Source organism: Chiloscyllium plagiosum, unplaced genomic scaffold (genome assembly GCF_037043375.1).
Source record: "Chiloscyllium plagiosum isolate Xiang-an unplaced genomic scaffold, Cpla_swu_hap1 HiC_scaffold_12, whole genome shotgun sequence".
NCBI classification, from domain to species: domain Eukaryota; kingdom Metazoa; phylum Chordata; class Chondrichthyes; order Orectolobiformes; family Hemiscylliidae; genus Chiloscyllium; species Chiloscyllium plagiosum.
The window spans coordinates 46,331,610-46,359,078 of record NW_028270150.1 but is presented as its reverse complement, the minus strand read 5'-3'; the positions used below and the strand labels follow the sequence as shown (position 1 = coordinate 46,359,078).

Here is a 27,469-nt window from a genome sequence, read left to right as displayed (position 1 = left end):
ATATTCAATTCCTTTCTTGTTGTGAAACTTGACAGGGTTTAGAAAAGGTTTACAAGAATGTTGCCAGGGCTGAAAAGTTTGAGCGATGGAGAGAGGCTGAATGGACTAGGGCTGTTTCCCTGGAGCGTAAGAGGATGAGGGGTGACTTAATAGAGGTTTATAATATCATGAAGGGCATGGATAGGGTAAATAGACAAGGTATTTTCCTCAGGATAGGGGAGTTCAGAACAAGAGGACATGGGTTTAGGGTGAGTGGGAAAGATTTAAAAGGGACTTAAGGGGAAAAGTTTTCATGCAGAAGGTGGTGTGTGTATGGAATGAGCTGCCAGAGGAAGTTGTAGAGGTTGGTACAATTGCAACATTTAAAAGGCATCTGGATGGTTAGATGGGACTAGATTTATTCAGGATATCTGGCCAGCATGAATGAGTTGGTCCGAAGGGTCTGTTTCCAAGCTGTACATCTCTATGATTGTGAAGCTCAAGTTCTTGTTGAGTATCATGATTTGCTGACTACAATCTCAATATGTCTTGACACCTTCAAAGATTGATACACATGCAGCCCAAGATCCCTGTGCTCCAGCACACACTTTAGAATTGCACCTTAAATCCATATTGCTATTCCCTAACCCTTCTGCCAAAATGAATTATCTTACAATTCTCTGTATTAAATCTTGAAGGTGATGTCTGCTGATACCTGGAACTGTGAAAAACTGCACAAGAACAAGGTTCTAGACCTGTTGCATCATTGTGTATAATTTCAATTCTTTCATACACAAAAGTTGCACTGCACTGCACATGTACAGAGAAGAAGCACAATATTGAAGCAGAGTTTCACAAGGGGAGAAAAATGAATGAGTGGAGGAAGAATGAAAAGAGATTTTTTTGACTTGTGGGACATGAACATGGCTGGCCAGCATTTATCGCTGTCTGCAGTTGCCCTTGAGAAGATGGGGGTGAACCGACTTCTGAACGACAGCTATCCATGTGCTATACCTCAACCCACAATACTGTTAGGGAGAGAATTAATAGATGTAGCTTCCAATATGTACAACTGTGATGATCTGATGATCTTGTTAATTATCCACATAATTCTTAGCACACCGAGAATTATTTAGTAAATAATGTACAATGACGGAATCGCATCTAATATTGGATAAAAGAGGAGCCTCAATCATCCAAACAACACGGGCTGGAAGTATTTTGTTCGGATAATCGAATGCTGGATAACACAGTTTAGTCAAACATCGTGACCTTGTGATCTTGTTCGGATAATCGAGGTTCTTCTGTACTATGTTTTAAATTTGCAAGCATGGGCAGGTTAGGTTCAGTTAGTAGCTTTTCCATTGTGAACAGCCAAAAGGGCATACTGTATGATATGATCCACCAGTTTTTGCAATGTACAGCCTATTTTCGTAATACCATGTTAGTATAGAAATTCAGATATCACTTTATTCATTTGTGCAACTGGCAGAACATCTTTTTGACTTGATGGCAGCAGACATTCAGAGGTGAATACCACCCAAATTACTAATACATATTAATAGTGTCAAAAAGCTAGCATCAATTGTTGAGTACACTACCATTTCAGGATAATCTGAGGTAGAGTGGGCATTTTTCAAGACTGGAAGTGGTGACCTTGGACTGTTCCTGAGTTTGTTCAACATATACTGAGAAATGATCTAATCAAGGTAGCCATAATCCTGCACTCACATTCATCTTTAAAATGGAGCAGTCAATGAGTTCCATTGCCTTAGTGTGCTAGTTGAGAAATATATCAGGAGATTCTCCACTACTGTCCACCACACGTCTACTTTTATGAGTCAGTGTACATTCCTACAGTTCGAAGTGGAATAAGATTGACCTTTCTTAGCAACTTTGTTAATGGGACCCAAGCCATTACTGTGCAAACTTTATACTCAAATAGAGTGCATCAAAGTCATCCTGCTAATTAATGGCTTGGTTAACATTTACTAAATAATCCTGTGTCCTAAGAATTAAGATTCAAGCAATCACAATATTTGGCTTTGCAATATGGTGCGTCTGCTCCTACAGGAGACAATGCATCGTAATGCTCAAGGCCAGCATTGCAGAGAAAATGAACAGGTACATGTATTGCATCTATTTACAGTCAACAAAATAGGGGACAAGCATTCTCTGGTTCATTCGTCAGAACAATGCCTTGAATACTGAAGGCTTCCTGATGTCATCCTATAGAAGCATTGCTTCACTTGTCTCCCAGATGACTTGCAGATGAACCTCTGCGGAGATGTTGCTGAACATGGAGCCACTTTCTATCTGGTCTCTCACATCTCAGGCATGGGTGTGAGTGGCCAAAAGAAATTGAGTGATCCATCTGGCTTGCAGATATTGTTGGCGGGTGCCTTTTTTAAGTATGAAAAATGACAGTCGTAAATGGGAGCTTGAGGGACTTGATGAGCTATAGAACTTTCTACCCACAGGATTTGGTGTTCTACTTGTGCATTAAAGTGTAATCACACAAGGGAACTTTGTGAATTGTTGCCTGCTTTTAGCCCCTATGCCACAATTACTCTCTCAAAAATCAAATTTAAACATAGAACATTACAATGCAGTACAGGCCCTCGATGTTGTGCCAGCCTGTGAAACCAATCTGAAGCCCATCTTTGGTTTCACAATTTGCCCAACTTTTCAGGAATTTCAAGGATCATCTCTGGATATTATATATGAGTAGCCATTATCTAGAGAGCAGATGTGACTCCTTCATTCTGCAGCTCTCAATGTCGGCAATGTTTGAAATAGATCCACTACTGGAATATATATATTTCACATGAGTATGGCTATGCCTTGCTCCTGTGCTATTGCTGATACCACTGCTGATGAAGGAATATCATTACATCTTTTACCTGTCTTCAGCAGTCAGGACCACTTTCAAGAAAAATATACTGTGCAGTCTGAGCACAATCTACTTAATGATTATAGGTTACCAAGACCATATTGGATGCATCCAAGCATGCAAAGAAAATAAGTTTGAAATTACAGAGGTACCGTTAACCCTGTTCTCCTTAGATAGAGTTGTACCAAAGAAGTGGAACAAATACTATACCCTTGTTCAAAGGAAGGTAAAAGGATAAACCCAGCAATTAGAAACTAATTAGGGAGGAAAGGGTCGTGTGAGAGTTGTACCAAAGAAGTGGAACAAATACTATACCCTTGTTCAAAGGAAGGTAAAAGGATAAACCCAGCAATTAGAAACTAATTAGGGAGGAAAGGGTCGTGTGAGGGAGCCGTGGTTTAATAAGGAATTGGAATCCCTTGTTAAATGGAAGAGGGCGGCCTATGTAAAGATGAGGCGTGAAGGTTCAATTGGGGCGATTGAGAGTTATAAGGTAGCCAGGAAGGACCTGAAGAGAGAGCTAAGAGAGCAAGGAGGGGACATGAAAGGTCCTTAGTTGGTAGGATTAGGGAAAACCCTAAGGCTTTCTATAGGTATGTCAGGAATAAAAGAATGACTAGGGTAGGAATAGATCCAGTCAAGGATAGTAGTGGGAAGTTGCGTGTGGAGGCTGAAGAGATTGGGGAGACACTGAATGAATACTTTTAGTCAGTATTCACTCAGGAACAGGACATTGTTGTCGATGTGAGTACCGAGTCACAATTAAGTAGAATGGATGGCTTTGAGGTATGTAGAGAAGAGGTGTTGGAAATTCTGGAAAGGGTGAAAATAGATAAGTCCCCTAGGCCTGATGGCATTTATCCTAGGATTCTCTGGGAAGCAAGGGAGGAGATTGCAGAGCCATTGGCCTTGATTTTTATGTCCTCGTTGTCTACAGGAGTAGTGCCAGAAGATTGGAGGCTAGCAAATGTGGTTCCCTTGTTTAAGAAGGGGAGTAGGGATAACCCTAGTAACTATAGGCCGGTGAGTCTCACTTCTGTTGTGGGTAAAATCTTAGAGAGAATTGTAAGGGATAGGATTTATGAACATCTGGATAGGAATAATGTGATCAAGGATAGTCAGCATGGTTTTGTGAAGGGCAGGTCGTGCCTCACAAACCTTATTGAATTCTTTGAGAAGGTGACTAAGGAGGTGGACGAGGGGAAAGCAGTAGATGTGGTGTATATGGATTTTAGTAAGGCGTTTGATAAGGTTCCCATGGTAGACTACTGCAAAAAATATGGAGGTATGGCATTGAGGGTGAGTTGGAGGTTTGGATTAGAAGTTGGCTGGCTGGAAGAAGACAGAGGGTAGTAGTTGATGGCAAAGGTTCATCTTGGAGTGCTGTCACTAGCGGTGTTCCGCAAGGATCTGTTTTGGAACCATTGCTGTTTGTCATTTTTATAAATGACCTGGAGGAGGGGTTAGAAGGTTGGGTGAGCAAGTTTGCGGATGATACGAAAGTCGGAGGAGTGGTAGACAGTGAGGAAGGATGTGGCAGGTTACAGCGGGATATTGATAAGCTGCAGAACTGGGCAGAAAGGTGGCAAATGGAGTTCAATGTAGCTAAGTGTGAGGTGATTCATTTTGGTAAGAGTAATAAAAAGATGGGGTACTGGGCTAACGGTCGGATACTTGGTAGTGTGGATGAGCAGAAAGATCTTGGTGTCCATGTACACAAATCTTTGAAAGTTGCCACCCAGGTAAATAGTGCGGTGAAGAAGGCATATGGCGTACTGGCTTTTATTGGTAGAGGAATTGAGTTCCGGAGTACTGAGGTAATGTTGCAGTTGTATAAGACTCTGGTGCGGCCGCATCTGGAGTATTGTGTGCAGTTTTGGTCGCCATACTATAAGAAGGATGTGGAGGCACTGGAACGGGTGCAGAGGAGGTTTACCAGGATGTTGCCTGGTATGGTAGGAAGATCGTATGAGGAAAGGCTGAGGCACTTGGGGCTGTTTTCATTGGAGAAAAGAAGGTTTAGGGGTGACTTGATAGAGGTGTACAAGATGATTAGGGGTTTAGATAGGGTCGACAGTGAGAATCTTTTTCCACGTATGGAGTCAGCTATTACAAGGGGGCATAGCTTTAAATTAAGGGGGGGTAGGTATAGGACAGATGTTAGGGGTAGATTCTTTACTCAGCGAGTCATGAGTTCATGGAATGCCCTGCCAGTAGCAGTGGTGGACTCTCCTTCATTATGGGCATTTAAACGTGCATTGGATAGGCATATGGAGGATAGTGGGCTAGTGTAGGTTAGGTGGGCTTGGATCGGCGCAACATCGAGGGCCAAAGGGCCTGTACCGCGCTGTATTCTTCTATTCTATTCTTTTCTAATCAGTATAAACTTGATGGTGGTAAAGCTTTTAGATAAGATAAGGCCTCCCAAAGTGGGTTCATGTTGATATTTTGGGGATCTGAGCTCTGTGGCATCAATGGCCAACCCTCCTGTTCCTGTATACATAGATCTTCTCCTCCACTCTTCACTGCTCATTGAGGTCTCTTGAAATGGATCACTATGGGAAATAAGTTTGGAAAGAGACACAATAATCCAAGACAAAATAAATGGTCACTTGAGCAAGTGGTTGGAGTCTGGAATGCATCGCTTGTGAGTATAGTTGAAGTAATTTCAATTATGGCTTTGAAAGGGAATTGGATAAACCCTTGAAGAGAAGGTAATGTGTTACAGAGAAAGGACAAGGGGGTTAGAATCGGGAAAGCTGTCCTTGCATTGAGCCAATATGAACATATGGGCTGAATAGCGTCCTTCTGTGATGCCATCATTCTGTTACTTTATCTAAGATAGTCTGTAAAAGAAAATTGGTTGTATGGAATAGTTCAAATGTTATGTCATAAATTCCCTCCTTAAGAGCAAATCAACCTTTGCTGAAAATCTGAAGTAAAAACGAAGTATGTTGCAAATACTTAGCAGTTCTGGCAGCATCTGTGGATAAAGAAAAAGAAAGTTGCATTTTGTTCCAAAGACTTAAGTCCCAGGATGCACTAGACATCAGTCCTGAAGGGAAAGCCTGATACACTTGCCTTTAGGGCATAGATGTACCATAAGCTGACCAAAATGGAGGGTTACTCCTTCCTGGAACCTACTGGGAGGCTGCTTGATTTTACTGGGCAGTCATCCCACATGGCATTGGACCCTTTCCCTCACTATATCAAAATGCCTGCACAGCCAGAGAACAGCCCTTAACTGGCCCATTTGGGGTCCTGGTGGGTAGCCAACCTCCCATTATCTCACTGATCACAAAATGCTATGGCTGCAGGAAGACAGAGAGCTTATATGACTAATTTCCATTTCTGTTTTACATATCATTTTCCAACCTTCCAGAATTTTACGGAGGGGTTGGTAATATTTGCATTAACACTATTCTCTCTTTGCAGATGCTGATTGTCCTACTGTAAATTTCCAGCATCTTCTGTTTTGTTATCTTATCTTCCTTCTTTCAAAAATACATCAGCACCTATTTGACTGGTTTTTTTGCAGCTTATAACCTAACTCCATCCAACCAAACAATTTGTTCATTTCTCTTATGTTCAAGCGTTCATTTCATTTTCTGATCTGTGAAGTATATTGGGAAATTTTCACAATGTGAGGGTATTTTAGACATCTTGGAAATTATAAGGGTGGAGGCTAGAAGACAAGCTTTAGATAATCTCACAAAGCATTGCCTGTTACAGTGTGTATTTAATTTTCTAAACTTAAAGTTGTCAAGTGATATTTCATATTCATGCATTACTGATTGCATTTTCTGGATATACTTTACAACACTTTGTTTGTTGTTTGCAGCTGGAGTTTGGTGCATTAATATTTGAAGATATTGCCAGCATAATTTACGATTGTGAAGACTGGAAACGACAGCATCGCAATTATCTGCAAAATATTAAGCTGATTACAGTGCCAGGAGTTTCAAAGAGTGATGACGTAAAGTAGCATATTCCATATTGGGATCTACTATCATGATGTTCCTAGATTAACAGTAACTGTTTTGATTACATAATATAAGTTTTAAATACTGTCTGATTTTCATCACAATAAATTGTTACAGTGGAACATTTCATTTGTGCACTGTAAGAACAAAAGAAGATAGCATAACAGAAGAACTAGGAGCAGGAATAGGCCATCTGGCCCTTCAAGCCTGTTCTGCCTTTCATTAAAATCCTGGCTGCTCTTTTTGTGGCCTCAGCTCCACTTACCTACCCTCACACCATTACCCTTAATTCCTTTACTGTTCAAAAAATTATCTATCTTAACTTTAAAAACATTTACTGAGGAAGCCTCAACTACTTGACTGAACAGGGAATTCCATAGATTCACAATCCCCTGGGTGAAGAAATTCCTTCTCAATTCAGTTCTAACTTTGTTCCCCTTAATTTTGAGGCTATGCCCTCTTGTCTAGTTACACCATCCAGTGGTAACAATCCTCTCTACTTCGATCTTATCTATTCCCTTCATAATTTTACATATTTCTATATGATCCCCTCTCATTCTTCTAAATTTCAATTAATATAATCCCAAACTACTCAGTCTCTCCTCCTAAACCAATCCCCCCCCAACTCCAGAATCAACATTGTGAATCTGTTCTGCAACCCCTCTAGGGCCAGAACATACTTTCTCAAGTAAGGAGAGCAAAACCGCACGCAGTACTCCAGGTGTGGCCTCACCAACACCCTTTACAGCTGTAACATAGTCTCACTGCTTTTAATCTCAATCCCTTTAGCAATGAAGGACAAACTTCATTTGCCTTCTTAATTACCTGTTGCACTTGCAGATCAACCTTCTGTGATTCATGCACAAGGACAGTCAGGTCCCGCTGCACAGCCGCATGCTGCAAATTTTTTTACCATTCAAGTAATAGTCCTTTTCACTCCCAAAAAGGATGACTTCACATTTATTAACATTGTCCTCCATCTGCCAAATTGCTATTAGGAGAAAATTGCTATCATTTCCAATTTGTCATTTGCATTGTGTACAGAAGAAATATTAATTGTATGTTGCAGTAAAACAAAATATAAGGCCATTCTACTTTCATTTTAGAGTATAGGAGCAGGAGTAAGCCATTGGCCTTTCATGCCTGTTCCACCATTCAATATCAAAGCTGTCAGCTACCTCAATGCCATAATTCTGCACTATACCAATATTCTTTTAAGGCATTATTCACTAGAATTCTATCAATTTCTCTCTTGAAATTACTGAATAACTGAGCTTCCACAGGCCTCTGGGGTACAGAATTCCAAACATTCACAACAGTCTGAATAAACAAGTCCCTTTTTTTCTCAGCACTAAATGATTTGCTTTTGATTCTGAGACTGCATGCCTGGTTCTAAGCACTATAGTCAGGGAAAATATTCTTGCCCCATTCTTTCCCTAACTACTTTGTCTACACCTTCAAGAATTTTGTAAGTTGAATTTTACTGAAATTCAACTAAGTGTCACTTTTGTAGAGTTCCTGGATTGTTCTCTCTGTGAGCTTTAACAGGATAGCTCATGTAATTCTCTGCTGTTCCCTTCATCATGTATGCATCACACCTCAGTGGTTTTGCATTTGTGCTCATCAGCAGTTGAAGTGCTTACTGCTGCCTGGTCCTCTTGGGATTCACGCCATCACCACTATTTTAAATGCTGCGAGCCAGGAATACCCTTTCACAGTTGCAGTGTGTTACCTTGCACATAATTGAAAGAGGTAAATTGGAACCCCAATTCTGGAGGTTCTGGTGGACAGGATGCTAGAGACAAGGTCTACACTCTTGCTTATTGTCCGACACAACATGGTCACACTATCAGACCTACCAGCCTGGCCTGAAGTTGCCACCTGGGCCAATGCAATATCAACAGTCTGGAGTGATACCCAGGTGTGGAGGAAGAAGATGAATGACCTTCTGTACTCCACAACAGTAAGTGTCACCACCTTATTTCTGCTACCTTACATTCATTCTAGCTCTGCTACTTCATTCACCTTCCACGAATGCTCACGGTCTGACACTTTAACTGTTGCATGCAGCATCTTCCTTACCCATTCCCCAAACTACCAACTTCTCCTGCTCTCTGTACTTCGTAATCATTTACTTTGGACATCTCACCATCTTTCTTCCACCTGCACTGACACTAACAGTTGTGCCAGCCATTTTTATCTTATTCTGTTTGTTTTGTTTTTTGCAAGCCCATAGTAGGGCTTTTTGTTTGGCTGACATCCCTTACATTTGTTTCCTCACCCTATAAGAGGAGAGTCTGTGAGAGAAGATTGATACTGTTCACATCGGATGCACATGCCTCCAAGTCCTGGCAACCAAGTTACACCTATTTCGCTATTCATTCTCTCTCTCTCTCTCATCTTCTGGAGACACCAGTGATATCTGCACAATCTTTAACTTCAAAAGCCCGGCCCCTCCAGCCAATATCTCCATCACCACTGAGGAAGAAGTCACAGATTCCTCAAACAAAGCATCATGATGGCTGTCTCCTGTGCCCCTTTCAGCTTAGATACTGACATCTCAGTGGCTATGTTAGTTAGATTGAGTCAGGAACACATTCTAGTGAGCACATTGCTAGCATGTCTGGGCAGCTGGTTGAGGAAGAAATACTCCAGATCACTGGCACTCAAAGGATGGTCAAAGATTAGGCAATTGCTTAGCTCCAGACAGAAGAGGATCACATGTTTTGACCTTTAAAGCTTTGTCAAAATGCACAAGGTGGAGAGCCAGGTGCAGTGCGTTCAAGATCTCTTGAAATATGGTAACAGACCTATGCTCCATCTAACAGTCATTCGTGCTCAGCACCAATGGGATGTTAATGGAGGATGAGATACCTTGGCCTCACCCCAGGCCCCTTCTCTCAAGGTGGTACCAGTAGGCATCCAGTTAGAGGAGGAATCACATGCAAGACTCCAAGAACCCTTCTCTTGGGACATTCCAGAGGTACCTGACCCCTCTACCTTTATCATTTTGCGATTTGAATGAGGCCGAAAGGGAAAGCCGGCAGCATTTCACACAGTGAGTGGCAGCACTTTAATGTAGGTGGGCCCCAAAATCTTCATGTTCCTTCAACCTTGCCTTCCAACTCAACCCCATTAGGTGGCTCAGTGGTTAGCACTGCTGCCTCACAACACCAGAGACCCAGGTTCGATACCACGCTCTGGCAACTGTTTATGTGGAGTTTGCGCATTCTCCCCATGTCTGTGTGGGTTTCCTCTGGGTTTTCCGGTTTCTTCCCACAGTCCATAGATGTGCAGGTTAGGTGGGTTGGCCATACTAAATTGCCCATAGTATTCAGGGATGTGTAGATTTGGTGGATTGGCCATGGGAAATGCAGGGGATTAGATGGAGATGGGGGATTGGCAGGGTCTGGGTGGGATACTCTACAGAGGGTGAGTATGGCCAAATGGTCTGCTTCCACACTGTAGGGATTCTGATTCTATGACAGAGTATATCTTAAATGGTAAGAGGTTGGAAAATGTAGATATACAAAGAGACCAAGGTGTCTGTCAAGAAATCTCTGTACAACAAGCTATTGGGAAGGTTAATGGGATGTTAGCCATTATTGCAGATGGATTTGATTATAGGAGAAGTGAAGTCTTGCCTCAATTATACAGCTTGCTTAGATACCAGAAATAGTGTGCAGTTTTTGTCTCCTTACATCAGGAATGGTATTATTTTTGGAGAGGGAATGCAACAAAGGTTCACCAGATTTATTCTTGAGAGTATGTGGATTTACCTACTAGAGAAGGTGCAAAACTTGACCTACTCTTGGGAAATAAGGCAGGGCAGGTGACTGAGGTGTCAGTGGGGGAGCACTTTGAGGCCAGCGACCATAATTCTATTAGTTTTAAAATAGTGATGGAAAAGGATAGACCAGATCTAAAAGTTGAAGTTCTAAATTGAAGAAAGGCCAATTTTGACAGTATTAGGCAAGAACTTTCAAAAGCTGATTGGGCGCAGATGTTCACAGGTAAAAGGATGGCTGGAAAATGGGAAGCTTTCAGAAATGAGATAATGAGAGTACAGAGGAAGTATATTCCTGTTATGGTGAAAGGAAAGGCTAGTAGGTATAGGGAATGCTGGATAACTAACGAAATCGAGGTTTTGGTTAAGAAAAAGAAGGAAGCATATATCAGGTATAGACAGATCGAGTGAATCCTTAGAAGCATATAAAGGCAGTTGGAGTATACTTAAGAGAGAAATCAGGAGGGCAAAAAGGGGACGTGAGATAGCTTTGGCAAATAGAGTTAAGGAGAATCCAATGAGTTTTTACAAATACACTAAAGACAAAAGGGTAACTAGGGAGAGTATAGGGCCCCTCAAAGATCAGCAGGATCTGTGTAGAGCCGCAGGAGATGGGGCAGATACTAAACGAGTATTTTGCATCAGTATTTACTGTGGAAAAGGCCATGGAAGATATAGAATGTAGGGAAATTGATGGTGACATCTTGAAAAATATCCATATTACAGAGGAGGAAGTGCTGGATGTCTTGAAATGCATAAAAGTGGATACATCCCCAGGTCCTGATTAGGTGTACCCTGGAACTCTGTGGGAAGCTAGGGAAGTGATTTCTGCGCCTCTTACTGAGATATTTGTATTATCGATAGTTACAGGTGAGGTGCCGGAAGACTGGAGGTTGGCTAACGTGGTGCCACTGTTTAAGAAAGTTGGTAAGGACAAGCCAGGGAACTATAGACCCGTGAGGAGAAAGTGAGGTCTGCAGATGCTGGAGATCAAAGTTGAAACTTTATTGCTGGAACAGCACAGCAGGTCAGGCAGCATCCAGGGAACAGGAGATTCGACGTTTCGGGCACAGGCCCTTCTTCAGGAATTCCTGAAGAAGGGCCTGTGCCCGAAACGTCGAATCTCCTGTTCCCTGGATGCTGCCTGACCTGCTGTGCTGTTCCAGCAATAAAGTTTCAACTATAGACCCGTGAGCCTGACATCGGTGGTGGGCAAGTTGTTGGAGGGGATCCTGAGGGACAGGATGTACATGTATTTGGAAAGGCAAGGACTGATAAGGGATAGTCAACATGGCTTTGTGTGTGGGAAATCATGTCTCACACACTTGATTGAGTTTTTTGAAGAAGTAACAAAGAGGATTGATGAGGGCAGAGCTGCAGATATGATCCATATGGACTTCAGTAAGGCATTCAACAAGGTTTCCCACGGGAGACAGATTAGCAAGATTAGATCTCATGGAATACAGGGAGAAGTAGCCATTTGGAATCAGAATTGGCTTGAAGGTAGAAGACAGAGGGTGGTGGTGGAGGGTTGTTTTTCAGACTGGAGGGCTGTGACTAGTGGAGTGCCACAAGGATCAGTGCTGGGTCCACTACTTTTTGTCATTTATATAAATGATTTGGATGTGAGCATAAGAGGTATAATTAGTAAGATTGCAGATGACATTAATTTAGATAAATGCGAGGTGCTGCATTTTAGGAAAGCAAATTTTAGCAGTACTTACACACTTAATGGTAAGGTCCTAGGCAGTGTTGCTGAACAAAGAGACCTTGGAATGCAGGTTCATAGCTCCTTGAAAATGGAGTCGCAGGAAGATAGAATAATGAAGAAGGTGTTAGGTATGCTTTCCTTTATTGGTCAGAGTATTGAGTACAGGAGTTGGGAAGTCATGTTGTGGCTGTACAGGACATTGGTTAGGAGAAAGTGAGGCCTGCAGATGCTGGAGATCAGAGCTTAAAATGTGTTGCTGGAAAAGTGCAGCAAGTCAGGCAGCATCAAAGGAACAGGAGAATCGACGTTTCGGGCATAAGCCCTTCTTCAGGAATAAATTGACCTGGATAAATAGACCTGAAACGTCGATTCTCCTGTTCCTTTGATGCTGCCTGACCTGCTGCGCTTTTCCAGCAACACATTTTTAAGGACATTGGTTAGGACACTGTTAGAATATTGCATGCAATTCTGGTCTTCTTCCTATCAGAAAGATGTTGTGAAACTTGAAAGGGTTCAGAAAAGGTTTCCAAGGATGTTGCCAGGGTTGGAGGATTTGAGCTATAGAGAGAGATTGAATAGGCTGGGGCTGTTTTCCCTGGAGTGTCAGCGGCTGATGAATGACCTTATAAAGGTTTACAAAATTATGAGGGGCATGGATAGGATAAATAGACAAAGTCTTTTCCCTTGGGTGGGGGAGTCCAGAACTAGAGGGCATAGGTTTAGGGTGAGAGGGGAAAGATATAGAAGAGACCTAAGGGGTACGTGCATGGAATGAGCTGCCAGAGGATGTGGTGGAGGCTGGTACAATTGCAACATTTAAAAGGCAAGTGGATGGGTATATGAATAGGAAGAGTTTGGAGGGTTATGGGCCAGGTGCTGGCAGGTGGGACCAGATTGGGTTGGGATATCTGGTCGGCATGGACGTGTTGGACCGAAGGGTCTGAATCCGTGCTGTACATCTCTATGACTCTATGTGCGACTATCCTATGAAGAGAGGATGGGTAAGTTAGGCCTGTATTCTGTAGAATTCCATAGACTGAGAGTTGATCTCATTGAAATTTACAAGTATTACAAGTGATAAAGAGGGTAGGTGTTGGTAAGATTTTTTCCCCTAGTTAGGGATGTCTCGAACTAGGAGGCACAAATTAGTTATGAGGATTTTTTTTACTCCAAGGGCTGTGAATCTTTGGAATTCTCTACCCCACAAGGCAGTGGAAGCTCAGTCTTTAAGTTTATTTAAAGTAGAAGTTGATAGATTTCTGAATATCGGTGGCATAACAGGTAGTCAGATAGTATGAGTAATGTGCATTGAAGCGTTTGATCAGCCAAAATTGAATTAAATGGCTCACTGTCCTGAATGGTCTACTCCTGTTCCTATTTGAATCTACTTTGTTCCAATAATGCATTGAGTTGTTCTTCTGGACCTTAATATTTCTGAACCAGATAAACAAACCATTAAAAAATTGCTGTAGGTAATAGAGCCCTCCAATCTGAAAATAACAAAGATGGAATAGATGCATCCCTATAAGAGTGAAAGATAAGACACCCAAAGCTAAACCGCACTACTATTTATTGAGTGCATCTCCCATTTAAAAGAGGTTGACTGCCTTTAAGGAGTCCAGGCACATTTTATCACACATTGGGTCATCTGTTGAATATATATGTAGTCAGGGTGGCATTTTGTGCTTGGCTACATCCTGAAATCATTTAGAGAAGGAGAGAATACAAGCTTTGTATTCTGCCTGCCTCAGCACAGAGTTCATGCATCACAGTTGCCTTGTCTGAAACAGGATTTGTGCAACTGGAATTAGATTATAAATTTTTTAAAATTCTTGCATGGAATATGGGTGTTGTTGGAAATGCCAGCTGTGATGAATCATGTTCTTGAATCTCTGCCATGTATCTGGGTAGAGACACCTACAGTGCTGCTAAGAAGGCAGTTCCAGTATTTTGATCCAGCAAGACTGAAGGAGCAGCTCTACAGTTCCAAGATTTAATGGGTATGTGGCTTGGGATAGAAGTTGGAGATGATATTTCCATGCATCTATGGCCATTGTCCTTCATATGATGGAGATGGTAGTTTTTGAAGCTGTTGTTGAAGGTGCACTGGCGAGTTGCTGTTGTGCATCTCATATGTGGTGCAAATTGTTAGTATTGCATTGGTCTGGAGGAGAGAATGTTCAAGCTAGTGGATGTTGTTTTGATCAAGTGGACTGCTTTGCGCTGGATTGCATCAAGCTTCTTCAGTTTTGCTGCAGCCACACTCATTCAGGCAAACGTAGTATATTACATGCCTAATTGTCTCACATAGGTAGTGAAGAGGCTTTGGGAAATCAGGAGGTGACTTACTCACTTTAGAATTCTCAGTCTCTCAACTGACTGTTGCAGCCACAGTACCTGGCACTGTTTAGATTCTGGATAATGGTAATCCGCAGGATATTGATAATGGGAATGTAAAGGACCACATATTTTTCAATTTCGTAATTATGAACTGAAATGAAAGTTGAACTGTCATATCTAGAATACCAGAGAAAGGTTTACAGCCCAAAACTCAAGAGCAGCATACTGTTGAACTAAGTGATGCAATGTTGCATTTTGAAGCAGAAATAGGGAAAATCCAAGACTGAGCGGTGCTGAGTCCCTTCTAAGGACGTTCTACTTAGCAAGAGCTCACTGATTGGTTGAGCAACAAGGGGTTCAAAATCTGAAAGTGTGAGGGCAGCAGAGAAACATACAGAGCCTACAGATAGAAAGTGTCCATCCATAGCGTATGTGTTAAACCATTTCTCTTTTGTCTGTCATAATTGTAATTGAGTATTTGTGTATCTACAGGTTTTGAAATGTTATAGTTTAAATTGCAAAGCAGTAGATTAGAAATCCTATCTTTTCATTGCTCTTGCTCAATGTAAGTCTGTTACAACGAATAGTTATTTTCATCACTGACAAAATATGTATGAATTACTTTTGTTCTGTGTAACAGTCAGTCAGTAAATTGATCATTTTGGTGATCTCATCAGTATTGTACAAATGTATATGTTTTGTGTCACCTCTTCGATTAGTGGGAAACATTTATCAGAGCTCTCTTCCCAGTTAAGTCATGAGGGAATGTGTCATGGTAATACTATTGAATGCCACGGAAGATGACTAAATTCTCTCATTGAAGATGATCATTGCCTGGCATTTGCGTATCATGAATGTTTCTTGCTATTATTACCCGAAGCTTGAATGCAATCCATGTCTTGCTAAACATGGGCATGGAATGCTTCAGTTTCTGAGGAGACTTATGTGTATGGTAGACCCTCAGAATGAGCATCACGCTTGCTCATGGCAAAAGCCTGCACATGGAGTCTTTCAATAAGGAGAGGCTGCTATGCGGCAGCAGCCCCTCAATTCTGGTGTAGTAGCCACGGGAATGGCCCTTTATGGGTAAGAGGCATTGTAGATGCAAGGTCAGGTCCAGTGACAAATAAAGTTCGGGTAGGTGTGACAGTCTTGAACAGGCACAGCGATGAAATGAAAGCTGCAAACTTGCAAATGGTGTTGGAACAAAGCTTGCCTGGTTCCTCAACTGCCTTTCCAACTGTTCTGGAATCTATTGGTTCTTCCTCTCCATGAAGCATTGAAGATATTTCAAAATCTGAGATGGTCATGACGAATGTTGCAACCTCATCGCCTTTGATGTCTAAAGAAGAGAATGAATTTCTTCCAAAATGCTCCAGGTGCAAGAGTTGACTTACTGTGCATTACACACCACATATGAGAGACAGAGTTGGAGGAACCTGATCCACTGCTAAAATGCTCCAGTTGGAGCTACAAAAAAGAAAGAACAGCCCTATGTCCTCAGACTCACAGGGGAGGCATTTGTGATTGTAATGAGGTCTGCCATTTGAACCTCCATAGAATATGAGTTCCCTGATAGGTGCTGTTAACTTGGTCCAATCAGAGAACCCTGGCTGACATAGATAACAGGAGCGTCAGAGGTTCTGTTCACTTTGAGAGCTGGCTCTGAGGAAGCTGGATCAGTATCAAGGTCCCTGCATGTGTAAGTAAAGGCTGAAATGTCACCAACTTCTACAGAGTTATTTCATATGGTAGTAATAAACTAGAGAATTATCGACCACTGATTTGTTCATCAGTGGTAGGAAAACTATTGGGCAAAATTCTGAAGGAGAGAATTAATCATCATTTAGAGCGGCAAGATTTGATCAGAGATAATCAGCATGGCTTTGACAAAGGGAGGCCTGACAAATTTGATTGAATTTTCCAGAAGGTAACCAGGTGTGTAGATGATGATTGTGCAGTTGATGTAACTTACAAGGATTTCAGCAAAGCCTTTGCCAAGATCCCACATGGGAGACATATAAAGAATATAAAAGCACATGAGATCCAGGGTAAGTTGGATCCAAATTTGACTTATTAATAGGAGACAGCGAGTGTGGTGATGGAGGGCTGTTTGTGTCTCTGGAAGCTGACATCCTGTGGCATACCACTGGGATCTGTGCTGGGTCCCTTATTGTTCATGTTACTATGTACAAATGATATAGAAGAAAATGGTGGGAGTGGGGGTGTGGGATGTGGTTAGAATGATAAGTAAATTTGCAGATGACAAAAATTGACCTCGTAGCTGACAGTGAGGAGGATGGCCTTAGGTTACAGAGGATTGGTCACATGGGGTGATGCACTTTGCAAGAAGGCACAAGACAAGGGAGTACTACATGGCAGGGCACTGGAAAGCTCAGAAAAAGAAAGGAATTTTGGGACACTTGTCAACAAATTTTTGAAGGCAACTGGACAGGTTGATGGGGTAGTTAGGAAGGCATATGGAACACTTGCCTTTATCAGTTGTTGCATAGATTATAAAGCAGGAAGATTATGTTGGAGCTGTGCAGGACTTTGTTTAGGCCACAGCTGGAGTATGGTATGCAGTTCTGGTCAATGCACAATAGAAAGGATGTGATTGCACTGAGATAGTGCAGAAGTCATTCACTAGGATATTACCCAGGATGGAGTATTTCAGCTGTGAAGAGGGGTTGGATAAGCTCAGGTTGTTTTCTTTAGATTGGAGAATGCTAAGGGGGATTCTAATAAAAATGCATAAGATTATAAAGAACAAGAACATGGTGAATAGAAAGTGGTTGTTTTCCTTACTTGAAAGGTCAATGACAAGGAGCATAATTTTAAGGTGAAACACTGGAGAAAAAGTCTTTTCACCCAGAGAATCTGGAATGTACTGTTGGGAGGGTAGTTGAGGTGGTAACCTCTAAAATGTACATGGATGAACAACTGAAGTGTCATAGCATTCAAGACTTTGGGCAAATAAGTTGAATTTGAAAGTTAGATAGATTTATAATACTTTTGTTGATGCAGACTTGGTAGGCTGAGGGCCTCGTCTGTACTATATGATTCTGCAAAGTATGTGAAATCGAAATGTAATTAATACAGGTTTTAAATTATTTTTATCTGCTTCTCCTACAGGCACATGCAGTTTCAACCCCAGTTGATAGGAATAGGTCAGCCACGGCAGAATTAGCAACTTCTACAGAAAAAGGTATCTCATTCATAAAATTATATAAGTGGACTCATTTAACTAATACTTCGGGATTTGTAAATTATTGTTATCAATCCAGAATTTTCTGCATTGGTAATTCTGGCAGAGAATTTCCCAAGTTAAGCCATTATGCTCCAAATCCTCCAGTTGTGAACTGATGCAGTAGTTGGTTGAAAAACTAATTTGAGTGAACCATAATGAGAGCACTGGTAACTCACTTATGGTAAAGCCAGTGGAGTTATGGCTGAGATAAGATCAGCCTCAGATACGATTGTGTTCTTATTCAATGGAGAAGCAGGCTCAAGGGGCTGAATTTTCTACTCCTCCTCCTAGTTTTTATGTTCAGATGCAAGTCATAGGTTTTTAGCATGCTTACACAGAATTGCCACTGACTGGTGTTTTCTTAAGTTAGTTTTACTTATACTTTGATAAATGTGCATAAGTTTAAAAAACTGTCTCTGATTTGTGGATGTTTATTTTTAACCAAAATAGCATAATCCCTTACTTGAGCTTCAGGTATTTTGCTAAAAGGTTGTTCTTCCATGAATTCTGTTTTTAGTTATTTCAGTGCTCTAGATGGGAACTAGCTATTTTGGTCCTAGAGTTCACCAATTTAAGATTATAAGTTGGGCCTGCAATGCTTGCTGGGTGATACATATACACACCTGTCCTCTGTAGGCAAAAAGAATTTGTCCAGATATTGCAACTATGTTGAATTAAGCAAAAGTAATGGGGGAGCAGTAGAACCCTGGCATAGTCTCAATGGCATTGTTGTGCAAATTAGAGATGACTTGTCAACATAACAGCACCCTTTTCTCATGTAGTATAAATTGTCACTCCCTTTGAGTTGTGGCATTCTGCTCCAATGAGTTCCAGATGAATAGCTTTAACAATATCTCTTTTCTCAGTGATACGTGGCTTCTGTACAGTGAAGTGACTGTTGGTTGTGATTAATTTTTAAGTAATCATTTCCTAGTGACCAATATATCCACTGAATTGCATACACATAAGAAAAGGTCAACCTGTTATCTTTTTTTAAATAGGTACTTCTGCACTGATTGATATGCGATTTTATAATGATCTGATGAGCCTTGTGCCGCTGGAATGCCTGTCTGTGCCTTTAATATTGTACTGTGTACTGGAGCAGGTTTGTAAGTGTTCATTCACCATGTAGCTTGATGATATGGTCCCTAGTTAGCTTATTATTTCTCAATTTACACTATATAATTCTTCATTTAGTTCATTTCTGTCAATGTCGTTTAGTATCTGGGCTTTGGAAGCTTTAGAACATAGAACATAGAACATAGAAAAATACAGTGCAGTACAGGCCCTTTGGCCCTCGATGTTGCGCCGATCCAAGCCCACCTAACCTACACTAGTCCACTATCCTCCATATGCCTATCCAATGCCCGTTTAAATGCCCATAAAGAGGGAGAGTCCACCACTGCTACTGGCAGGGCTTTCCATGAACTCACGACTCATTGAGTAAAGAATCTACCCCTAACCTCTGTCCTATACCTACCACCCCTTAATTTAAAGCTATGCCCCCTCGCAATAGCTGACTCCATACGTGGAAAAAGGTTCTCATGGTCAACTCTATCTAAACCCCTAATCATCTTGTACACCTCTATCAAGTCACCCCTAAACCTTCTTTTCTCCAATGAAAACAGCCCCAAGTGCCTCAGCCTTTCCTCATACGATCTTCCTACCATATCAGGCAACATCCTGGTAAACCTCCTCTGCACCCGTTCCAGTGCCTCTACATCCTTCCTATAGTATGGCGACCAAAACTGCACACAATACTCCAGATGCGGCCGCACCAGAGTCTTATACAACTGCAACATGACCTCAGGGCTCCGGAACTCAATTCCTCTACCAATAAAAGCCAGTACGCCATATGCCTTCTTCACCGCACTATTTACCTGGGTGGCAACTTTCAGAGATCTGTGTACATGGACACCAAGATCCCTCTGCTCATCCATATTACCAAGTATCCGACCATTAGCCCAGTACCCCATCTTTTTGTTACTCTTACCAAAGTGAATCACCTCACACTTACCTACATTGAACTCCATTTGCCACCTTTCTGCCCAGCTCTGCAACTTATCTATATCCCGCTGTAACCTGCCACATCCTTCCTAACTGTCAACAACTCCACCGACTTTTGTATCATCCGCAAACTTGCTCACCCAACCTTCTAGCCCCTCCTCCAGGTCATTTATAAAAATGACAAACAGCAATGGTCCCAAAACTGATCCTTGCGGAACCTTGTTACTATGTAGTTACTAGGGTTATCCCTACTCCCCTTCTTGAACAAGGGAACCACATTTGCTATCCTCCAGTCTACTGGCACTATTCCTGTAGACAACGAGGACATAAAAATCAAGGCCAATGGCTCTGCAATCTCCTCCCTTGCTTCCCAGAGAATCCTAGGATAAATGCCATCAGCCCCAGGGGACTTATCTATTTTCACCCTTTCCAGAATTTCCAACACCTCTTCCCTACATACCTCAAAGCCGTCCATTCTAATTAATTGTGACTCAATATTCACATCTTTACATAGGCCGCCCTCTTCCATTTAACAAGGGATTCCAATTCCTTATTAAACCACGGCTCCCTCACACAACCCTTTCCTCCCTGCCTGACAGGTACATACTTATCAAGGACACTCAATAGTTGCTCCTTGATCGTGAAGTCCAATTGTAAATCACAGTTTCGTTGACACTTGGTTATAAAGGAATAGATCACAGAAAGGTTTTTCAAGGGGATGCTGTCTGTGATTTGTATTCCACGTGCAGAAGTCATGTAAACAATTCCTGTTCTTTGCAACAAAATTTTTATTCTTAATTAGTCTTGTTTGGTATACAGATATTATTCTCTAAAACTGCAATAAGCAATTAATGTCAATGTGAATTGCAGTCTGAGTAAAAGAGCAAACTGGAAGCTCAGAAACCTTTGTTCTTTAGATATTAGCAATTTTAGTTCTATGCATTTTGGTTTTGCACTACTGCCAGTGCCCTCCTCTTCTCTATGGATAGGAATAAGCTGTTTGGCCCCTTGAGCCTATTCCATAATTCAGTACGATCATGGTTGATCCAGCACTTCTCATGTCCACTTTCCTGCCCTTTCCTCATAATCCGTGCTTCCCCTACTGATAAGAATCTACCTATTCAGCCTTAAATGCACACAAGGATTCTATTCCCACAGCTGTATGTGAACACGCTTAACCCTCTGGGAGGAGAAATTTCTCCTCCTCAGTCTTAAATTAGGCCCTTAAATCTAAGGCCATGGTCTCTGGTCCTAGACTCTCCCAGAAGGAGAAGCATACTCTCAGCATTCACTCTGTCAAGCCCCATAAGTATCCTTTAATGAGATCACTGCTCATTCTTCTTAATTCCAATGAGGAGAGTGCTAATCTGTTTTGAGAAAGTGAGGACTACAGATGCTGGAGATCAGAGTCGAAAAATGTGGTGCTGAAAAAGCACAGCTAAGGAGCAGGAAACTGGATGTTTCGAGCATAAGCTCTTAATGAAGAGCTTATGCTCGAAACGTTGACTCTCCTCCTCGGATGTTGCCTGACTGTCTATGCTTTTCCAGCACCACAATTTTCGACTCTCAATCTTTTTAACCTAAGCTTGTAAAACAATCTCTCCATCCTAATGAACCTTCTCTGAACTGGGTCCAATGAAATTTTATTTTTTCCCAAATAAAGAGACAAAAACAGCTTCAGTGTTTCAGACTGTGGTCTCACCAGCACCTGGTACAGTTGCAGTAAGGCTAATTTACTGTTATATCCCAACCCCCTTGAAATAAAAGCCAACATTCCACTAGCCTTCCTGATTATCCACTGTGCCAATGTGCTAGTTTTCTGTATTTTGTACACAAATACCCCCAAATACTTTTATATTTCTTCTTTCTGTTGTTTTTCTTAGACAATTAAAGAGTAAAGGTTTCTAGTATGCCTTAGTTTTTACTGTTTCCAAAACAAAAGTTGTAATTCTATTTTTTTATGTAACTTGCAGAGCAACACTGACAGTCCAGAAGGAAATAGTTTCCTGTTAGAGTTATAAAGTCATAAAGCATGGAAACAGACCCTTTGGCCCAACTCATCCATGCTAATCAGGTTTCCTAAACTGAACTAGTTTCATTTGCCTGCACCTGGTCCATACCCCTCTAAACATTTCCTATTCATGTACCTATCGAAATATCTCTTAAATGTTTTAAGTGTACCCACCCCTAGCACTTATTCTGACAGCTCAATCCATATATGCACCATCCTGTGCGTGAAAAAGTTGCCCCTCCAGTCCGTTTAAATCTTTTGCCTCTCATTTTAAACTAGTTTTGGACTCTCCCTACCCTGGGAAAAAGACATTGGCTATTCATTTTATCTGTGCCCCTCATGGTTTTATAAATCTCTACATGGTCATGCTTCAGCCTCAATGCTCCAATCCCAGACTATCCAGCCTCCCCTTATAACTCAAACTTTCTAGTTTCGGTAACATTCTTGTAAATCCTTTTTTGCAGCTTTTCTAGTTTAATAACGTCTTTCCAAAGCAGGGCAGCCAGAAGTATACGCAGTATTCCAAATGTGGTCTTAATAATCTCTTGTATAGCCATAACATGACGTCCCCGTAGTCAATGTTCTCACTGATGAAGGCAAGTGTGCCAAATGCTTTCTACACCTGCTACCTGTCACACCACTTTTTAAGGATGTGTGTACCTTTACCCATAGATCTCTCTGTTCAATAACACATACCAGGTCTCTACTATTAACTGTATGAGTCCTGCCCTACTTTGTCTTACCAAAATGCAACAACTTGCATTTATCTGAATTAAACTCCATTCCTCAGCTTACAGGCCCAGTTGATCAAGATCTTGTTGTAGTCTTAGAAAATCTTCTTCACCGTTCACTATACCACCAATTTTGATGTCATCCTCAAATTTACTAACCATGACTCCTGCATTCTCCCAATTCGTTTTATATAAATGATGAACAACAGTGGATCCAGCACCAAGCCGATTCCATCACTGCATTATGGAATGCTCTAAGCATAAACATTCAAAACCATGCTTCTTTAGCTTGGTCCCAACAGAAGCATTGTGGCTAAAGATGCAGTACATGGACTGAGCAATTCAAGATGGTAGCTCACTGCCTCCTTCTCAAGGACAGTTTGGAATGGGGAACAAAGTCTGATCATGCCAGCGATGTTCACATCCCATTGAAAGAGTTATTTAAAAATCTGCAGCCCTATGCTTACATTTAGCAGTGAGAAGAATCATTTCATTGAAATCGTACAATTGCATATTTTCTAAATAAATGTGGGAAAATCAGCTCTGTCACATTTGCAAATCCAAGGAACTGATACTAAGTGTTGCATAAGTCTACAGAATACCATATTATTTAAAACTAATTGCTGAAACTCATCTGAACCACTCTCATATCCCCGTTCACAGATCCAGAGAACTTCACAATCATTGTTCGATTAGGTTTTGAATTCTGAGCATCAGGATACCAAGATGTCAAATATTATTGCCTTAAAATACATCGGATTGTCTCTGTGGTTTTGTTCCATTTGATAGTGTAACTCAAATCTTCATTATTATTAGAATAACAAATAGATTTGTTTCTGTGATAGTTTGCTTCAACTAATATAGAAGGACATAGCAAAAACAGCTAATGCTCTGAGATGACTTTCAAACACTTCAGATCATCACCTACCTCTTGTTACATGCAGGTTATTGCAACAAAAGAAAGTCTAACTCCTCCAAGTGAAAGTATTCCAGTACCAAGACAAGATGGACTGGACCAGATTCTGGTAGATTACATGATATCCACTGTGCTTGGCCTTGCAATGTCCGAAGAGGAGAAACAGGTACTGACAGATCATATTATATTACAATACAGATAAAGAGAACATCTTACTGTGATCCATGTTTGCTTAAAATGCATCATGAGACAATAATAAAATATACAACTATAAATATATGCTCTGGCCCGAATGGAGAATGAGGAAGTGGGGTGGAGATGATTTGAATTGGGTCATTAAAGGAACGTTAAATAGCTGACAATAAATGACAAACCAATATAATTTAATTAAGATTATATTATAAAGTTTTATTTTGTACGTTGAACATTAGAATCCCTATAGTGTGGAAAGAGGTCATTCAGCCCATCGAGTCTGCACCGACCCTCCAAAAAGGATCCCATCCAAACCCAGTCCCCTCCTCTATCCCTGTAGTCCTGTATTTACCATAGAGAATGCACTGAGCCTGCACATCCCTGGACACTACAGAAAATTTAGCATGGCCAAGCCATCTAACCTGCACATCTTTGCACTTGCCAAAGCAACCAGTATAAACCACGCAGACACAGAGAGAATGTGCATACTCCATACATTCAGCCACCTAAAGCTGGAGTTGAATCCGGGTCCCTTGTGCTGTTAGGCAGCATGCTTACCATTGAGCCATCAAGCTGCTTTGTTATATTAGGCTTATTTATTTTAATTTTTGCAAAACTTCTCTTAACATGATAATGTATGGAATATAATATCTTTAAATTTGTTTTATTCAGCAATTTTATGTTTGAGGCAAGGGAAATTGAGGGGAGATTTTATGATAGCATACAATTTATGACCGATCTAGATAAGGTAAACAGAAAATGTTCCCATTTGTTGGTGCAAAGACAAAGTGCACAGATTTAATATTTTAGAGAAGATTTTCATAAGAGGTGAAAGAAGAACTCTTTTACTTAAATTGGATATTGTCTATGAGTAGGTGAGGTACAGCTGATTAGTGATTTCAACTGAAAATCGGATGGACATGAGGGAAATGAAGAGGCAGCGCTACCAGAATACAGAGAACTGGACTGACTGCATTGCTCTATAAAGAGTAATGGGCCATTTGCCTCCTCATATATTGAAGTTACTCTCTGAGCCTATAATTCTGGAATCCAAAATCAGATCAAAACTTTCTGTTGGAGAAAAGATTGTGGCATCATAAGCAATGTACAAATGAGCATGAAATTACAAAGAGCTATTGATAGATTAAGTGAATGGGCATAACTGTGATAAATGAATTTCAGTGAAGACAATCATGAGATCATCATTTGAGATCTGGAAAGGATACAGCAAGGTACATTTAAGTGTTGAAAAACTAGAAACAGTGGAGATCCAAAACAGTTTGTCTGTACGTGGATCATTAACATATCATGAAGGCACAGAAAATAATCAAGAAGTCTAAGAAATGCTGACCTTTATGTTAAGAAGAGCTGAATACACTAGGGTAGAATTCAAGTAATATCATTTCTGGTTGAGAAGACACATAGCTAGCCGTTCTGAACAATATACTTTAAGAAGGATATTTTGGCCTTATCAGAGTACAGCATAGACTCACCAGAATTATTCTTGAACTCCAACGTTTGAAGTATAAGGAGAAGTCTCACAAACTAGGGTTTAAAATTTAGGAGAGTAAGGAGTGATTTCATTAACATTTTCAAGACACTAAGGAGAAACTGATATGATTGATAGAGAAAAACTATCACTGTTGTGGAGTCTAGGACCAAGAGCTGAGGTCTAAAATGTGGAGCCAGACATTTCAGAAATAAAATTATACGCAAAAGATTCTAAAAGTTTGATACTTCCTCAAAGGGTACTGGATCTGCATCAGTTGTAAATTTTCTGACTTATAGATTTTTGTTATCCAAAGTTTCGAAGGAATGTGGAGAAAGGCAAATAAGTGGAAACGGGTTGTCGATTAGCAGTGACCTCACTGATTTGGTGAAATAGACTTGAGGGACTTAATGGCCTAAAAACAGAAAGTGCTGGAGAAACTCAACAAAGTATGGCAGGATTAGATTAGATTAGATTAGATTAGATTAGATTACTTACAGTGTGGAAACAGGCCCTTCGGCCCAACAAGTCCACACCGCCCCACCGAAGCACAACCCACCCATACCCCTACATTTACCCTTTATCAATTTAGCATGGCCAATTCACCTGACCTGCACATCTTTGGACTGTGGGAGGAAACCGGAGCACCCGGAGGAAGCCCACGCAGACACGGGGAGAATGTGCAAACTCCACACAGTCAGTCGCCTGAGGCGGGAATTGAACCCGGGTCCTTGGCACTGTGAGGCAGCAGTGCTAACCACTGTGCCACCGTGCCGCCCCTGATGGTGAGAGAAACAGAATTAACATTTTGTGTCCAATCATAGATAGAATCCCTACAGTATGGAAACAGACCCTCCATCCCAACAGGTACACACCATCCCTCCGAAGAGTAACCCACCCAGACCCATTCCCCTACTCTATTGTCCTACATTTACCCTACATTTACAAATCCATGAACACTATGGGCAATTTAGTATATGGCCAATTCACTTAACATACACATCTTTGATTGTGGGAGGAAACGAGAGCACCCAGAGGAAACGCACACAGACATGGAGAGAATGAATAATCTCCAACAGACAGTCACCCAAGCCTGGAATCGAACCTGGGTTCCTGGCACTGTGAGGTAGCAGTGCTAGCCATTAAGCCACCATGCCATCCACTGATTCTGAAATAAAGAAGAATTTTGTTTATGAGGGTAGTGAATTTGTAAAATTGTTCACAGCAAACGGCTGTGAAGACTAGCTTGTTAACTACGGAGGAACCTCTGTTATCCACCATTTGATTAGCCAAATTTCAGATTATCCGAACTAGATCATAAGGTCCTGATGCTTGGCTAAATTGTGCTATCCAGCATTCGATTATCCAAACAAACTACTCACTGCCCATATTGTTCGGATAATCGAGCTTCCTCTCTATATTCAAGGATGAGATAGATGTCTCATCAGTAATGGAATTAAGGACTATGAGGAAAAGGCTGGAAACTGGGGATGAGGGTGATCAGATTAGCCAGAATCTCATTTAATGGCTGACTTCTGCTCCTATGTCTTACAATCCTGTGGTTTTAGCTATTAGCTATAATATCCTTTTTAGCTATTGCTTTCTGCACTCTCTTCATTGAACCAGGCTTAATTTCCCATCTTAGATTACGATAGAGCGGTGATATGCTGGGCCAAGAGTTTTCAGGTAGTACTTGAGTAGATTCTGTTGCTGATGATGGCCAGCAGCACCTTATGGATGCCCAGTTTTTGATTTACTGGATCTGATTAAGGACATTCCCTGTAGCATGGTTAAAGTGCCTCACATTGTGATGCCATGTATCCTCAATATAGAGATGGGACTTTGTTTCATAGTCCTTGTGAAGACAGTCACCCATACCAATATTGGTGTGGATGCACACATCTGCAACAGGATGATTAGTGAGGACAAGGCCAAGTAGATTTTTCCCTTTTGTTGGTTCTCTCACAACTGCGCAGACCCAACCTAGCACCTAAATCCTTGAGGATTCCTCCAGCTTGGTCAGTAGTTGTACAACTGAGCTGGTAGACATTGAAGTCACAGACCAGGGTACATTCTGTGCCCTTGCCATTCTCAGAGCTTCCTTCAAGCTGTGTTCATATTTAAACTGATGCCATGAGACTTCATGGGGTCTGCAATGTTGAGGGCTCCCAGGTCAACTC

General features: G+C 41.3%; 1 protein-coding gene across 7 annotated transcripts in view; it reads left to right on the top strand.

Moving 5' to 3' along the window:
* The window catches only part of spag17 (sperm associated antigen 17), a 228,948-nt gene that overhangs the window by 26,804 nt on the left and 174,675 nt on the right, over positions 1–27,469 (top strand). For all 7 annotated transcript variants that reach the window (XM_087992764.1, XM_087992765.1, XM_087992766.1 and 4 more), the window contains exons 9-12: positions 6,714–6,848; positions 17,829–17,901; positions 18,945–19,048; positions 23,637–23,774. In XM_087992764.1, the coding sequence (XP_087848890.1) occupies positions 6,714–6,848; positions 17,829–17,901; positions 18,945–19,048; positions 23,637–23,774 (450 nt within the window). The remainder of the gene's footprint in view (positions 1–6,713; positions 6,849–17,828; positions 17,902–18,944; positions 19,049–23,636; positions 23,775–27,469) is intronic.